The sequence below is a fragment of the Petaurus breviceps genome, unplaced genomic scaffold, assembly GCF_028583685.1.
Source record: "Petaurus breviceps papuanus isolate PSGF00001 unplaced genomic scaffold, PetGlider_PUasm1.0 90865, whole genome shotgun sequence".
NCBI lineage: Eukaryota > Metazoa > Chordata > Mammalia > Diprotodontia > Petauridae > Petaurus > Petaurus breviceps.
The window spans coordinates 4,971,346-4,988,373 of record NW_027187367.1 but is presented as its reverse complement, the minus strand read 5'-3'; the positions used below and the strand labels follow the sequence as shown (position 1 = coordinate 4,988,373).

The 17,028-nt window shown below is 42.1% G+C and overlaps 1 protein-coding gene across 1 annotated transcript in view; it reads left to right on the top strand.

The window, feature by feature from the left end:
• TNXB (tenascin XB) overlaps nt 1-17,028 on the top strand; it is a 60,987-nt gene that overhangs the window by 25,525 nt on the left and 18,434 nt on the right. The window contains 6 exon segments of the mRNA XM_069073321.1: nt 7,793-8,104; nt 9,240-9,572; nt 10,306-10,629; nt 12,352-12,675; nt 14,159-14,473; nt 16,892-17,028. The exon segment at nt 16,892-17,028 is cut by the window's right edge and continues 62 nt beyond it. Of these exon segments, the coding sequence (XP_068929422.1) occupies nt 7,793-8,104; nt 9,240-9,572; nt 10,306-10,629; nt 12,352-12,675; nt 14,159-14,473; nt 16,892-17,028 (1,745 nt within the window).

Below are 17,028 nucleotides of genomic sequence, written 5' to 3'. Positions count from 1 at the left end.
ATATTGTATAATTAGTATAGCATAGTAAATATGGTAAACTATAATATAGTAAAATATAGTATATTATAATATAATGTATTTGTCATTCAGTCATTTTCCATTGTATCCAACTCTTCATGACCCCATTTGGGGTTCTCTTGGCAAAGATACTGGAGTGATTTGCCATTTCCTTCTCCAGCTCATTTTACAGATAAGGAAACTGAGGCAAACAGGATTAAGTGATTTACCCCAAGGTCACACAGCTAGTATGTGAGGCCAGATTTGCATGCAGGAAGATGAGTCTTCCAGACTCCTGGCCTAGCACTCCATCCACTGTGCCACCTAGCTGTCCGTGATATAATGTAGTATTGTATAATTAGTATGGTATAGTAAATATAGTAATTTGTAATAGATATAGGATAATATAACATAGCATAATGAATATAGTATAGTAAGTATAGTATAATATAGTAACGTGTAATTAATATAGTAAAGTATACTATAGTAAATAATATGTGGTATAATTTAGTATAGTTAGTATAACTAATATAGTAGAATATAATATAGTATTATATAATTATAGTATAGCATAACAGTATTGTATAATAAGTATAGTACAGTATATTATATAATTAGTATAGTAAATATAGTAGACTGTAGTATAGCATAGTAAAATATAGTATAATATAAAATATTTGTCATTGTATAGTTCAGTCATGTCTGACTCTTTTGTGACCTTACTTGGGGTTTTCTTGGTAAAGATGCTGGAGTTGTTTGCAATTTCCTTCTCCAGTGGATTAAGGCAAACAGAGGTTAAGTGACTTGCCCAGGGTCATGCAGCTGGTATCTAAGGTCTATTTGAGCTCAGGTCTTCCTGGCTTCAGATTCAGCACTCTATCCACTGTATCACCTAGCTGTCTCCTATAATACAGTATTGTACAATTGGTATAGTATAGTATAGTATAGTATAGTGTAGCATAGTGTAGTATAGCACAGTGTAGTACAGTATAATTAATATCGTATAGAATAGGCCAGGAGAGTATTGACCCATATCAGGTGGAAGAGGGTTTCACTTCTCTGGCATGGGGATTGCCTCCCCCACCCCTTTTTGGAAGGTGATCACTTTGTACCCTCTCTTGGAGTGAGGGCAGCCCTGGTTGCTGCAGATGAAGGCTCTGGCTCTGCTGAAGCTGGGGGTCTTTGCTACAGCTGTCAGGGCCCCCCTTGTTTCCCTGACCTCCCCTTTCCTTTCTCTCTTAGCCGTCTGTTAGTCCCTTCTCTAACTACTTAGAGGTCAAACCCCTCCACACACACACTTCCACCACCCCCACACACATCTCCCTGTTTCCCTCCTCCTCCCTCCCACAGGGCTTTGGAAACTGGGAACCAAAAGAATTAGAGGGCTTGCTGCCCAGGCCAGCCCAGGCCAGATGTCTCCCCTTTCCTGGGGCTCTGGCCAGTCCCTCCCCTGCCCCTGGGGGCTCTCAATCGCCAGAAAAAACTCAACAACAACAATGCCGTCAGCGCCCGCCGTATCCAGGGAGGCAGCTCGCCAGCTCTTTCCCAGGCCCCAAGACTCTCCTTGTAAACGACACCTGATTAGTTTCCCCGTTTGCTCCTTCCTTCCCGCCCCTCCCTACCCCCTGCAGATTAATTTCCTATGCATCCTCATCAATAGGTTTGGCTGCGCCCCCAGCTGGCCTGCACTGGGGTCTCAGCTTCCCAGGGTCCAAATAGGGAGCTATGGCCAGGTGTAAGATCCACACTTGTCTCCTGTACCTAGTGTCTGGTCCTTTTCAGGGACTTCTTGTCCTCTCTTTCAACCCTTATCAGGACCCTAGGTTTTGGAAAGGGGAGAGCCCTGGCAAAGGAAAATGGGGAGGGACGAAAGAGACCAAGACCTGGGGTGGAAAAGGAGCTAACCCCCCTCCCATCAGCTGCTGACCTATAAGAAGCCCTGCTGAGAAACTGGGCTCTCACAGGTGGGATAAAGCCTTGGCCACAAGAACCTGCTGGGTGGAAGAGAAGTAAGACACCAGAGGGAAGCTGGAGAATCTCTTTGTCCAGCCAATGACTTTCAGAGTAGGTAATGCCTTCATCTGTCTGCACCGGGGAGGGCTGGTTTAAAGGTCTTTGAGGTAACTCGGTGGCACAGTGCTTAGACAAAGGCCTGGAGTCAGGAAGACTTAAGCTCAAGTCTTGACTCAGACCCTGAGCAAGTTACCCTGTTTGCCTTGGTTTTCTCATCTCTAAAACGGGCATAATAATATTACCTGCTTCTCAGGGTTATTGTGAGGGTAAAATGAGATAATATTTGTAAAGCACTATATAACTGCCAACTACTAATATTATTATTGTTTAGAGGTAGGATGGAGGCATGACATAATACCTAGTCTATATTTCTTTTTTTTTTTCATTTTTCAAGTGCATTATTAACTTCTGGTTTACATCATTCATTTCCGCCAGATTTTGAGTTACAAATTTTCTCCCCATTTTTCCCCTACCCACTGCCCCAAAATAGCAGTCCCACAGGATATCCCCTCCTCCAATCTGCTCTCTCCCATATCTTCTCCCATACCCCCTTTGACTTCTCCAGTAGGGCATGGTGGATCTCTTTGCCCCAGTGCCTGTATATCTTATTTCCCAATTACATGTAAAATAGTATTAATAATAGTATATATATATATATATATATATATATATATATATTTAAACATTTGATTTTAAAACTTTGAATTCCAGATTCATTCCCTTCCTCCCTTGTCATCCACCCTTACTGGGAAGATAAGCAGTTCAGTATAGGTTGTACATATGTAGCTAATGCAAAACATTAACATAGTAGATTTATTGTAAAAAACTGACTATATTTCCCTCCCTCCTATCCCACCTCCCACTTGATCTATTCTCTGCTTTGATCCTGTCATTTTTCAAAAGTGGGTGCTTCCAACTTCCCTCCCCCCAGCCTGCCCTCACTTCCATCATCCTCCCTCTCATCCCCTTCCCCCCTACTCTCCTGTAGGTTGACATACCCTATTTAGTATGTATTTCATTCCTTCCCCGAGCCAAATTCAATGAGAATAAGGTTGACCCATTCCCTTTTGCCTTCCTGTTCTTCCCCTCCGTTGTAACCATTTCCCCTTGCCTCTTCTGTATAAGATAGTTTACCCCGATCTGTCTCTCCCCATCTCCTCTCATTATATTCCTCTCTCACCTCTTAATTTCACCTTTTAAGTATCATCCCTTCCTATTAAATTGGTCCTGTGCCCTCTATCTATGTATACCTGTAAACATATATACACACATTCACATATGTATTCATACACCCGTATACCCTCTGATATAGACACACACACACACATATAAATATATATTTATATTCTCTTCAACTATTTTCATACTGAGGAAAGTTTTATCAGTTAGAATTATCATTTTTTCCATGTAGGAATGTTAGTACAACTTTGATAAGTTCCTTATGATTTCTTTTCCTTGTTTGCCTTCTCATGCTTCTCTTGCTTCTTGTAACTGAATGTCAAATTTTCTATTCAACTCTGGTTTTTTTCATCAAGAATGCTTGAAAGTCCACACAAAAATACTAGCCGTGTAACCTTGGGCAAGTTACTTAAGCCCAATTGCCCTCCAAAAAGCAAAAAAAAAAAAAAAAAGAATCCTTAGAAGTCCTCTATTTCACTGAATGACCATATTTTTCCCTGAAACATGATACTCAGTTTTGCTGGGTAGGTGATTCTTGGTTTTAATCCCAGCTCCTTTGACCTCTGGAATATCCTATTCCAAGCCCTTCAATCTCTCAGTGTAGAAGCTACCAGATCCTGGGTTTCCACAATATTCAAATTGTTTCTTCCTGGCTCCTTGTAATATTCTATCCTTGATCTGGGAATTCCAGAACCTGGTTATAATATTCCTAGGAGTTTTCCTTTTGGAATCTTTTTCAGGAGATGATCAGTAGATTCTTCAACCTCTATTTTGCCCTCTGGTTCTAAAACATCAGGGCAGTTTTCCTTGAGAATTTCTTGGAGGATGATTTCTAGGTTCTTTCTTTGATTATGGCTTTCAGGTAGTCCAATAATTTTTAAATTATCTCTCCTGGATCTATTTTCCAGGTCAGTGGTTTTTCCCATGATATATTTCACATTGCCTTCTATTCTTTCATTTGTTTGGATCTGTTTAATAGCATCTTGATTTCTCATAAAGTCATTAGCTTCCCTTTGCTCCAATCTAAATCTGAAGGAATGATTCTCCTCAGTGAGCTTTTAAGATTCTTTTTCCATCTGGCAAATTCAGCTTTTTAAGGCATTCTTCTCCTCATTGCCTTTTTGAGCCTCTTTTGCCATTTGAGTTAGTCTGTTTTTTAAGGTGTTATTTTCCTCAGTCAGGTTGTTGACTCTCATTTCATAATTTTCTTGCATCATTCTCATTTCTCTTCCCAATTTTTCCTCCACTTCTCTTATCTGCTTCTTAAGGCCCTCTATGGCCTGTAACCAGCTTGTATTTTCCTTTGAAGCTTTTGGTGCAGGAGTTCTGACTTCACTGTCTTCCTCCTGTTCCATGCTTTGGTCCTTTTTGTCCCCAAAATAGGAGTCTAATGTTGGATTCTTCTGTTTGCTTTGCTTCCTTTGCCTTGTCATGTTGCCTCTCAATTACTTGACTTTTGGGCTTTTTGCCACAGTAGGACTCTGCTACCAGACAGGGGAGCTTTGTACCAAATGCTGGGGTTTTCTCAGCTGCTGGGGGTATTAGTTGGGTGCCCTCTCTGAAGCTCTGACACACTCTGGCAAGCTAGACACACACCCTAGGACCCCCACCCTAGACCACAATCCAGATCCAAACAGGTTAAAGCAAGAGCGATTACCCCTCAGACTGGTCTTTTGGTCCCCCTACACTCTGCAGGCCAGAAGCTGAAGCTGTCACATGGCGGTGGCTGTGCCGCAGCCCTCAGTGGCTTCTCGCCCCAGGGCAAAAGCTGACGCACTCCCAACTACTTGGTCCCAAAGTCCACACTTCACTGACCTCTCACTTTGTCCTTAGCATCTATGTGTTGATAATTCTGGAAACCGCCACAGCTGCTGCTGATCTGGAGTCCCTCCAGCTGGTGGCTGGTTAGGCCCACCCTGGAACTAAAACCTCGGTGTGGAGCTGGGCTTGGCTCCCAGAGCACTGTGATGGCCGATTCCTGCCAGCCTGCTGGGCTGTCTTTAGGGGGAGGTTAGCTTCTCTGTGTCATTTTTTAGGTTCTGTAGCTCCAAAGTTTGTTCACAATCCCATTTTACATGGATTGGAACTGGTGAGAGCTGGAGCCGTGTGGAGGTCCTGTTTCTACTCCACCATCTTGACTCCACCCCCCCACCCCCCAATCCATATTTCTAATCCAAGAAAAGAAATGAGTGGGATGGAGGTCATTTTGGAAGGAATACGGAGTTCTTTATCAGTTGTCAAAAATTATTCCTGCGTAGGTGACAGGACCCACTCTTCTTTTGGGCTGTCCTTGAGGGCCAGTCCTCCTCCTTTATGGTCCAGTATAAAAATAGGGATATATATATATATATAATAGTATAATATTGTATGAATGCCCAACATGGACACTTAGCCATTATTCCCAATCTGGGACCTGGATGTAAGTATAGGACTTTAGGCTCCTTGGCAAGAAATATTGTCAGGGCAACTAGGTGGTACAATGAATAGAGCACTAGACCTGGAGTCAAGAGGACCCAAGCTCAAATCTTGCCTTAGACACTTGAACCACTTACTAGCTGTAACACCTTGGGCATGTCACTTAACCCCAATTGTCTTGCCTTCCCCCCTTTCAAAAAAAAAAAACAAAGAAATATTGTGACCCTTTCTTTTCTGCTGGTGCCACTTTTGAGTAGTAGCCTGTGAATTTCACCCATTTCACCTACCTGTGTTATTTAGGAAAGCCTCGGGCTTTTCCCTTTCCTAGTCACTCTTTCTCTTTGCCTCTTGACTACAGAGACTTCCCCCAAAGCCTTCTGCCCTAACCCAGGCAATGTGTTGGTCTCCAGTCCCTACTTGTCCTGTTCTCTGAAGTCACCCAGCCTCCTGGAGACAACTCAGCTTTCTCTCATTCTTAGAGAGCCCAGCAGCTTCAGGAATCATAGTTACTCAACATCCTCCGAAGCCTTGCTTGGGGAAGAAACTGACAGGGGTGGCTGTGGCCAACAGTGCTGTGCACTTATCATGGACTGTCCAGCAGGGATTCTTTGACTCCTTTGTGGTCCAGTACATAGACAAAGATGGGCAGCCTCAGGTGGTACCTGTGGAAGGAGACCTGAATGAAGTCGTGGTTTCTGACCTAGAGCAAAACTGCAAATACAAGATACTCCTCTATGGACTCTACTCAGAGAAGCAGATGGGCCCCCTCTCAACTATTATTATGACAGGTGACCGGGAGTCATTAAGACTGCTAGCACTTCCTACTCCCTTTCTTCTGGCACAAGAGCCTATAAGCCTCCTGTCACTCCTTGCCAGTTCCTCAATTCTGTGAATATTGGTCTAGCTTCAACAAACTAGAGGGGGAACAAAGATAAGTAGGGCATGGTGCCTGACTTCTCCATGAGGCTTACAGTAAACTGGGCAATATCGGACATACACACCAATAACCAAGCAAAAAATAGGATGCCTGAAGTGTAAAAGTAATGTACTTAACTTGTTTGTTATGAGAATTCATGGGACGCAAAGATCACTTCTGGTTGTGGGTATCAAGGGATGGGGTATTGATGGATGAGGAAACATTTAAACAGGATTTTGAAAGATGAACAGAATCTCAATGAGTACAAACAGGGAAAGACATTTTGGACATTGAGAATAGTGTGAACAAAGACTCAGGATGTTTTCAAAGGATAACAAATAGTCCTGTTTGGTGTGAGTGTAGGGTGAGGAGATACATGCGGAAAAGTAGTTTTGATCAAGATTCCAGAGGGCTTTGAATGCCAGGCTAGGGAATTTAGGCTTGAGTTTCTTTTCTCACACATTGAATTCTGCGACTTCCTGTATATGCCTACAGAAGCAGTGAGGGGTTAAAGGGAAAAATCCCTTTACCAAAAGTCCAGAAGAATCTCATTAGAATCATAGATTTAGAGTTGGAAGGACCCTTACCTCATATATCTAATACAAACCTTCCCCTTCCCTTCTTCCCATTTTACTGAAGAAGAAACTGAGGCCTAGAGTTCACGATGTAAAAAGTGACTAAGGCAAGATTTGAACCCAGGTCCTCTGACTTCAAAGACACCCCTCTTATTGAGTCCCAATTCTACCGCTAGCTGTGTGACCTTAGTCAGATCGCTTAACTTGTCTTGACTTAATAAAGCGGTTGAACTAAACTATTTCTAAAATTTCCTTTTGTCCTCTAGAGATGTTCTTTACCCCAGGATGTCAGGTAGCATTTTGTCTTATAACTTTCAAATGCACTTAACATGTAATGTTGTATATTTAATGTATGTTGGTCTTATATCCCTACTAGATGATAAATTCCTTGAGTGTAGGAACCATGTCTCATGTAAACTTTATATCTCCTCAGTTCCTGGTAGAGTGCTTTGAAAAAGTAGGCCCTAAACAAATATTTGTTATATTGTGTCGTTTTGTGTACTATAGATACCTGATAAATTTCTAGAGTTTCTCCACTAAATAGTGAGTCTTTATCTGTCATCAATCTTCCAAGTGAGTGATGGGAGTTGTCATAGGGCTAGACTCAGTTTCTCTGCAAATAGCAACCAAGTTCAGAAAAGGAACAGACCCATCTTTTCTGTCTAATACAATCCTCTCCTTCCTATATCTGTCCTAGGACCACGAGAGGAAGAAACTCCAGTCCTCACATCGCCAGCCACTGATGCTAAACCCCACCTGGGAGAGCTAATGGTGACAGATGCCACATCAGATTCTCTGCACCTCTCTTGGACCATTCCAGAAGGTCAATTTGAATCCTTTGTGATCCAGTACAAGAATGGGGATGGACAGCCTAAGGGTGTACATGTTGAGGGTGACCAGAACACAGCCATCATCTCTGGCCTGGAGCCAGATCACAAATACAAGATGAATCTCTATGGCTTCCATGATGGACAACGTGTGGGCCCCATCTCTGTCATTGGTGTTACTGGTGAGTAAAAGCAAACAGGCCCTGAGAGGTGGTGTCTGACCCAGACTAGGTCTTCCTTTCTTTGTTACTGACCTTGTACCTTACTTGGTTTAGCCTCTTGGGATTCAGTTTCCAGTTTTCCTCACTTGCATTTGAGATCTCAAACTCTGCTTAGGACTTAAATAGATCTTTGGGGAGTTGGGTCTTTTGCTGGGCTTCCAATTTCTAAATATTAGGTTCAGCTGTTCACCCTGGAGATCCCTAGATGTTTCCAGTTGATAAATAGGACTTATCAAAATACAACACAAAGCCTTCCTAAATCACATGCTGTGACTTATTCCAGAGTCCATAGCTTTAGTGACAGGTTGGAAAAATTCCATTTTGGTAGGTATTTCTGCAATAGCATTTGATCAACAAGGGAGCCAAGGAACTCCTAAAATTCCCAGAGAAAAACAGAATTGTGGGGCATTAGGATGTAATGATATCTGTGTATGAGCACACAGGACTAAAGGTTCCCTATTTCCTTATTCTTTGCCCTTGAGAGAGACTACTCCATGGACCATTCAGGATTCATAGAACAGAGAGTCACAGAGGTGAAACTGAGTCTCCCAGTCTGTCATGTGGCAGATGGCAGGTCAAGATGAAGGCACAGTTTTCTGATGCTTGAAGTTGCCTGGCATGATGTTGTGGGGCTTTGAACACGTGGACAAATTAGAACCCACCCTGACTAGGTTCAGAACTTAAGACTATGAGATGATGTGAAACATTGTTCAGAACTGTTTAGAAACAGGAAATATATGCCTTCACTCTGACCCTCCATTTAGAATTTTCTGTTTCTGTCAAATGACCCTTTTCATGTATCAGACATGGGTAATCCAGGTTTTGTGGCTACAGAGTTTATAAGGCACACTCAGAATGAAACGGAAATTTGTTGAATTCTTCCATGGGGAATCCTTTGTTAAACCATTTCCCAAAACTCCTCTCAACTTGGAGGGAGTCCCTTGACTCCCACAGAAGTGAAATTCTATTGCATAAATACCCACTTAACCATATAGTTCCTAGAGAGATAAATAGTCTATTCTCATATGAAGAATATGAAAAGTTCCTAGAGATGATGGTATCCTCAAACTTGTCTTTATGTGTCTCCTCATGTCAGCACTATATGAGGGAGTGACAGAGATTCCAGCTCCTACAGTACCTACCACTGAGGCTCCTGAACCCACAGAGAAGCCCCACCTAGGTGAGCTGACAGTGACAGGGGCCACCGCAGACTCCCTGAAGCTCTCTTGGACCAGCTCCCAGGGAAAGTTTGATGCCTTCTCAATCCAGTACAAGGATAGGAATGGGCGACCCCAGGCCGTGCGTGTTGAGGGCAACCAGTATGAGGTCACTGTCTCTGACCTGGAGCCTGACCACAGATACAAGATGAATCTCTATGGTTTCCATGATGGACAACGTGTAGGTCCAGTGTCTGTCATTGGCGTAACAGGTGAGTATGGTTTCCATGACGGACAACGTGTAGGTCCAGTGTCTGTCATTGGCGTAATAGGTGAGTCAAGGTCAATAGAATAGACTCAGAATAATACTTCCTCTCTTTCCTTTGGGCATTAACTATTTTGTCAACTCTGATTAGGTCCTAGCCATTCATTAGTCATTGTGTCCAGTGTATGCTGTGTCCTTATTATCTACGCCCCCAGAAAACAAATCAATTAATCAGTCAATAAACATTTATTGAGCACCTGCTGTGTGCTAGGTACTTTTTCCTGTGGGGTTAAACACCAAGCTCAGAGCAAGTTGGATTGTAGGTAGACCCAGGAGCAGAAATGAGTGGAGGCAAGGGTGCTGGGAAAGAAACATCTGAATCTTGAATTTTTCACTGCTGAACTGCAATAAGCGTGTAGAGGAGCTGTTTGTGCCAGGAATTTTGAATGTACCCCCCTGACCAGAAGGTGACAGAGACCAACTAAGCCACACTTCTCTAAGAGTAACCTAAAGACTTTAAATCATTGACCCTAACTGACTTTTAAATCCAGTGATATCATTCCCTATTTCTGGGTTCTCAGTATAATAGCTATAAAATAGCTATTATATATTATATAATATATTATATATAATATATGTAATAGCTATAGAAGTGTGCCTAAAGAAAAGAGGGAGTGACCAGGGTAGGCCACCCCCTTCTCTCAAAGTCAGTTTTAGTTTCTCTCTGATCTGTTTATCAGCCCCTGAGGAGGAGACCCCAACTCATACAGCCTCAACCACTGAGTCTCCTGAACCCCCTTTAAAACCTCGCCTGGGAGAACTGACAGTGTCAGATTCTACTCCAGACTCCATGCGCCTCTCTTGGAGTATCCCAGAGGGACAGTTTGACTCCTTCATGATCCAGTACAAGAATGGGGATGGACAACCTAAAATGAAACGTGTCAGAGGTGACAAGAATGAGGTCACTATCTCCGGCCTGGAACCTGATCACAAATACAAGATGAATCTCTATGGTTTCCATAACAAGCAGCGCATAGGCCCTGTCTCTGTTATCGGCAAAACAGGTGGGTAAGGAGTAAGGAGGATGGGTACTTGGGTGTGGTTCTGGACCAGGCTTTGCAGATTAGGGGCAACCTGAGGCTTTCTCCTTAGAAGTCATTGTCCCTGTGTCTCTTCTCCTCCTTCTTCTAAGTTTCCTGTGTTTTGGGGCCACAGATCCATTTGTTGCTTCTCTCTGAGGACTGAGATTCCTATAATTTGCTTGGATTTGGAAGGAGGATGATATCCTGACTTCAGGCAGGAAAGAGAGAAGGAAAGGCTGTTTCTCAAAGAGGTTATGAGAGGGTCTTCTGAGCTGGGGAATTGTCGATGCCTGGTATCAAGTATTGCCTTCTACAGTTCACACAGGTGAACTACAACCATGTTCATAGTACATCAGGGTATGAGACAACAATCAAGGATCCCTGGAACTTCAACATGCATAATGTGAAATTAGTTCTCCAAGAATTGAGTCCATAAGTCAGAAGAAAACCCTCTAGTTCTGTGTTCTTGAGGCATTTATCGCTTTAAACTTTAAAAAATTGTAAATGCAATTATTTACAATATTTATTGTAAATAAAAACCTTATTATTAAAAAATCTTTTTTTCTACATTGTTGGCAATACCTTCCTATTCAATAAAGCCTCTCCTATAAAAAAGAAATATAGCTAAGCAAAAAAAATGCTAACACATTAACATATATGACAGCCTATAACTCATTCCTCACCTGTAGTCCACCACCCCTCTATGAAGAAAAAGCAAATATCATTCAGTGCAAGTAGGTGGCACACTGGGTAGAGTATTGGACATGGAGTCAGGAAATTTTTTCTTATTGTTGAATTTGTTTTCAGTCATGTCTGATTCTTTGTGACCCCATTTAGGGTTTTCTTGGCAAAGACATTGGAGTGGTTTGCCATTTCCTTCTCTAGCTCATTTTACAGATGAAGAACCTAGGCAAACAAAGTTAAATGACTTGCCCAGGGTCACACAGCTAGTAAGTATCTGAGGCTGGATTTGAACTCAAGAAGATGAATCTTCCTGACTCCAGGCCTAGATCCTAGCTGAGTTCAAATCCTGCTTCAGACACTTACTAGCTGTGTGACCTTGGACAAATCACTGAACCTCTGCTTGCCCTAGTTTCCTCATCCGTAAAATGGAGATGATAATAATATTTTCCCCAGAGTTGCTGTGAGGATAAAATGAGATATTTCTAAAGTTCTTTACAAGTGTTAGAGCACCATATAATGCTTGCTAGCTATTATCATCAGTACTTAGGAATCAATATTGTTCGTCGTTTTCATGACTAAGTTTTATTTTTTCAGCATTTTTTCCTTTACATTATTATGGTCATTATGTGTATTGTTCTCTTGGTTTTGATAACTTCACTCAATTCATGTAATTCATGCAGTCTTTCTGAATTTCTCTGAATTCCTCTCATTTTTTATTTCCTATGGTGCAGTAGGATTCCATTCCATTCATTTATCACAATCTACTTAGTCTGTGTGTGTGTATATATATAATATATGTATGTATGTATATGCATATGCATAATGTGTATGTGTATGTATATGTATGTATATTCTTAAGCAGGGAGTATCTCCTGGTTGTGGGATCCAAAATGTGACACTCAGTATGTTGATGTCAATGTATCCTTTTAGCATGAGAAATCCCAGGATCCCCTCTCAAGCAGAAATGATGAGGGGAGTGTTTAAGGTACGCTCACATTACTTGTATCTCCTTTATGTCAGCCCCAGAAAGAGATGAGGAAGTGACTCCAACCCCTACAGTCCTAAGCACTGAACCTCCTGTTAAGCCCCGCCTGGGAGAGCTAACCGTGATAGATGCCACCTCAGATTCCCTGGACCTCTCCTGGACTGTCCCTGAGGGCCAATTTGATTCCTTTGTGATCCAATTCAAGAATAGAGATGGACAGCCAAAAGTAGTACATGTTGGAGGACATGAGGACACAGTCACCATCTCTGGCCTAGAGCCTGATCATGTGTACAAGATGAATCTTTATGGTTTTCATGATGGACACCATGTAGGCCCAGTCTCTACTACTGGTATAACAGGTCAGTATGTGTAGGGCAGGTGTGGGGGGTGCACACAGGGCAGGGAGAGCAAGGAACGGAAAGAGGGAGATCACCCAGGGTAGGAACACTCAGGGTGAGAATCAATTTCCCTCCCCTAGTGTTTGATGCCATTTCTCTGTCCACTCTAGGGCCACGGTTTTTTTTTTTCATTTTGGGTTTTTTTCCTGAGGCATGACATTCTAGAGGTCCTCTGGTACAAGAGATTATTGTGAAAATAGAAATGAAAGATTTACCACCTAATTGCATGTGTAGAATGAGGAAGAATGAGGGGTCAAGAATAACATCAATCATAGTGGAAGGATTGGTGATAGCTTTGACAGAAATAGAGGAGTTTGGGTTTGGGGGAAAAGATGAATTTAGTTTTGGACATATTGAGCATAAACTGTTTATGGGACATCTGGTTTGAAATATCTGATCGGTAGTAGAAGATTTGGTGCTATAGTTCAGGAGATTCTGTATTTAGATTTGCAAGTCAGCTGCATAGGGATGATAATCAAAGTCGTGGGAGTTAATGAGGTCCCCAAGTAAAAAATAAAAGAAGAGGGTCTAGAACAAAGCCTTCTGTACATGTATAGTTAGGGAGGATGATACCGAAAATGAATCAGTAGAGATCAAGAAGGAACAGTCAGGCAGGTAGGAAACCAAAAGAAAGCAGGGACACAAAAACCCAGAAAGGAGAATCTAGGAGGAGAGGATGGCCAGCCACGTCAAATGCTGTGGGGAGGTTATAATGATGAGGACTGAGAAAATGCCATTGTGTTAATCAAGTGATCATTTGGGGAAAGAACAGCTTCGGCTGAGTGATGAGTGAAGCACCGGGAGGAAGTGAGAGGAGAGGAAATGAGGGCAGACAGCTTTTTCCAGAAGTTTTTGAAGCAGAGGACAGAGCTATATATAGGATGTTAGCTCAGGTGGATGATGGAATTTATTGAGGTGTTTTTGTTTAGTGCTTTTCTTTGTTTCTAGGATGGAGGAGATTTGTCCATGCTTGTAGGCAGTAAGGAAGGAACTAATAGGCAGAGAAAGATAGAATACTGGGTAGGGTAGAATGATGGTGGGGACCGTGTGCTGGAGAAAATAGGAGAGAGCACATGACTTGGTTGGGGAAAGAGTCACTGCTTTATCAGAAACTGGAGAATGAGGAAGGATGTCAAGGGGTTTTGAGATTTAGAGAAAGGAAGAAGAGGGAGCTCATTGTGAATGGTTGCGATTTTTTCATGCAAGTATATTAAGGACCTCAGCTAAGAGGGAAAGGAGAGAAGTATGGCACTGAAGGCTTGAGAAGAGCTGCGTCCAGGAGGAGTGGGGTAGAGAATCAATTAAGGAGGACTTAAATGACTATCATACTGAGGAGAAGGTCCAGTTGAGATTATATAACATGCATTTATAGAGGACAGATTTATATTTAAATTTATATTTCCCAAACTTTAGCTTCCCCTCTCTCTGTCTTTCCCTTCTGCAGCCCCACGAGATGCTCCCACAGTACCAGCCACGGAGGCTCCTGAGCCCACAGAGAAGCCTGAACTTGGGGAGCTGACAGTGACAGAGGCCACCCCAGATTCCCTGATGCTCTCCTGGACCATCTCCCAGGGAGAATTTGATTCCTTCACAATCCAGTACAAGGACAGGGATGGGCGACCCCAGGTCATTCGTGTTGGGGGAGACCAGAATGAGGTCACTGTCTCTGGCCTAGAACCTGATCACAGATACAAGATGAATCTCTATGGTTTCCATGATGGGCAGCGTGTGGGCCCCGTCTCTGTCATTGGTCTAACAGGTGAGTAAATGGGATTGGATCACCTCATAATGAGAATTTGTTTCCTACACATTGACGATTGGCCTAATGTCCAGGTGTCTCTTGAAATTGTGATGTCCAGTATGCTTGTCACCTCTTCCCTGTTCCCATTTTGTTACATTCTTCCTCTATAGCAAGCATTACAAGTTCTCTGGAGCTGAGTAGAAAAAGTATCAAATTACTGGAGAACAAGAGGCTTTACTTTACTGCTATGATGTTGGTTTTCCTGGTTTCTCTCTCTCCCATTAAGCTGCTCATGCTGGGAGGTCTAAGCTTGCTCAGTTATTCAGAACATGTGTTGAGACACTGGTCAGGCATGGCTCCTTACATTCCAATGTAAAAGCTTTCCTAGATCACATCCCATGAATGACTAGCATCTAAACTCACAACTAGGATGTACAGTGATTAGAGCTTTTTATAAGGAGTCAGGAAGGCCTGGGTTCAAATCTGGCATCAGTCACTTACTAGCTGCATGACCCTGGATGAATTTCTTAACCTCTGTCTGCCTTAGTTTCCTCATCTGTGAAATAAAGATAAACATAGCTTCTTCCTGATAGCATTATTGTGAGACTCAACTGAGATTTGTAAAGCACTTTGCAAACCTTAAACCATGATATAAATACAATTTACATAGTATTTTATTTATATAACTATTATTATTATAGAATCTCATGGTAGTCTTCCAATCCCACTCATACCTGAAACAGCCCTCTCCTATGTATCATGCCTAACAAGTAATCATCTGCCCTCCCCATGAAAACCCATTTTGGGGATTTAGAACTCATTCTCTCCCAAAACTATCCTTTCTATTTTTAGATACCTCTGGTTAGGAAGTTGTTTCCCTTTTCACAATTTCCACATATTTCTCCCACTTTTACCCTCTGGTTCCACATGTGTGAAAACCCTTCAAGCACTGAAGGAAGCAATTATGTCCCTCCTACATCCTCTCTTCTTTAAGATAAATATTCCCAGTTCTTTGACCCCATCTAAATTTGTATGGCTTTTTCTCCTCTTTTCTCACCATCCTGATCAAACAACTTTGGATATCTTCTATTTTGTCACTCACTTTGCTAAACTGTGGGGCTTTGGAAAGAACACTATCTTCTAGATACGATCTGAAAGTATAATGGAAGCATCTACTTCCTGGACCCTATCCTTCTTCTAACATAGTTTTAGCTGAGAATTAGCTTTTTGGCCAATGACACCCTATTGTTGATTCATATCAAGTTTGTGGTCCACTAAAACACCCAAATTTTTTCCATGTGCACTGTTGTTGTCTAGCCATCTTCCCATTCTATCTTTGTGCATTTTTTAAAAAATAAAAGTGTATAACTTTATCTTTGTTAAATTTTATCTTGTTAGCCTATCATTCTAGCCCATTGAAATCTTTGCATTCTGAATCTGTCATTTAATGTGTGCACTAAGTTTCCCAACTTTGCATCACCTACAGATTTGATGATGGTGTCAGCTACCTCATCATTCAAGTCACTGATAAAAATATTGAAGAGAACAGGGCCAAGAACAAGTCTCTAAATCCTGTAGACCTCATTCAGGCCGATCTTAATTCTTTGGGCTTGGTCATTCATAAAACTCTAAATATCCTCCATTATCAAAACCCTTGCCTTTGATATCATGAAAGACCTTAATCATTTGACTTGCTAAATTTGCTGGCTAAATTTGCCTTGCTAAGATTCAAGCCTGTCATACCTATGACCTAACAATCTAAAAACCTTATGAAAAATTAAACAAAATTGTTTTGGTATGTTCTATTCTTTGCTTTCCTTTCTCAGTGTTCGCAAACCATCCCTTTAGGATTACATTCTGTAATGTTTCCAGGAATCATTCAGGTTTAATGGCCTTCTTTTCCTCATTCCAGATGGGCATATTTGCTTACCTTCAGTGCTTCAGACTTCTTGGGTTCTCTTGTAATTATTCACAGTGTATCACTGCAAGAGCCCATCAGTCACATACACCCAATCCTTTTGGTTGAGGAGGATACATAATTCATCAGGACCTGATGGCATGAATTCACTGAGAGAAGCCAGATGTTCTCTTAACATTTCCTCACATTTCCTGGGTTTCAATTGCCTTGTAGTCATTGTTGGTCTATGCTTCTCAGTCCAGAGTTTGTTTTCCTTGACAAATAAACAGAAACAAAATAGATCCAGTATTTCTATTCTCATCCTTTATTATCATTATTCTGTCAACCCCAACAGCTGCTATCACATGTAGATCTTCCTTTGGCCTCAAATATAGCTAGTAGAAAGGAAATCAAGCAATTCCGGCTACTTTCTTCAAAGGCATGTGAATCATACCCTGCTCACAGGAGGGACAGAGGAAACTAATAATGAACTTCTTCTTAAGGCTGGCTTACCCTTTCTCCATGTCTCCCCTTCACAGCCCCACATGAGGAAGAGACCCCTGCTCCCACAGTGCCAGCTACTGACGTTCCTGAGCCCCCAGAGAAACCTGAACTTGGGGAGCTGACAATGACAGAGGCCACCCCAGACTCCCTGAAGCTCTCCTGGACCATCCCC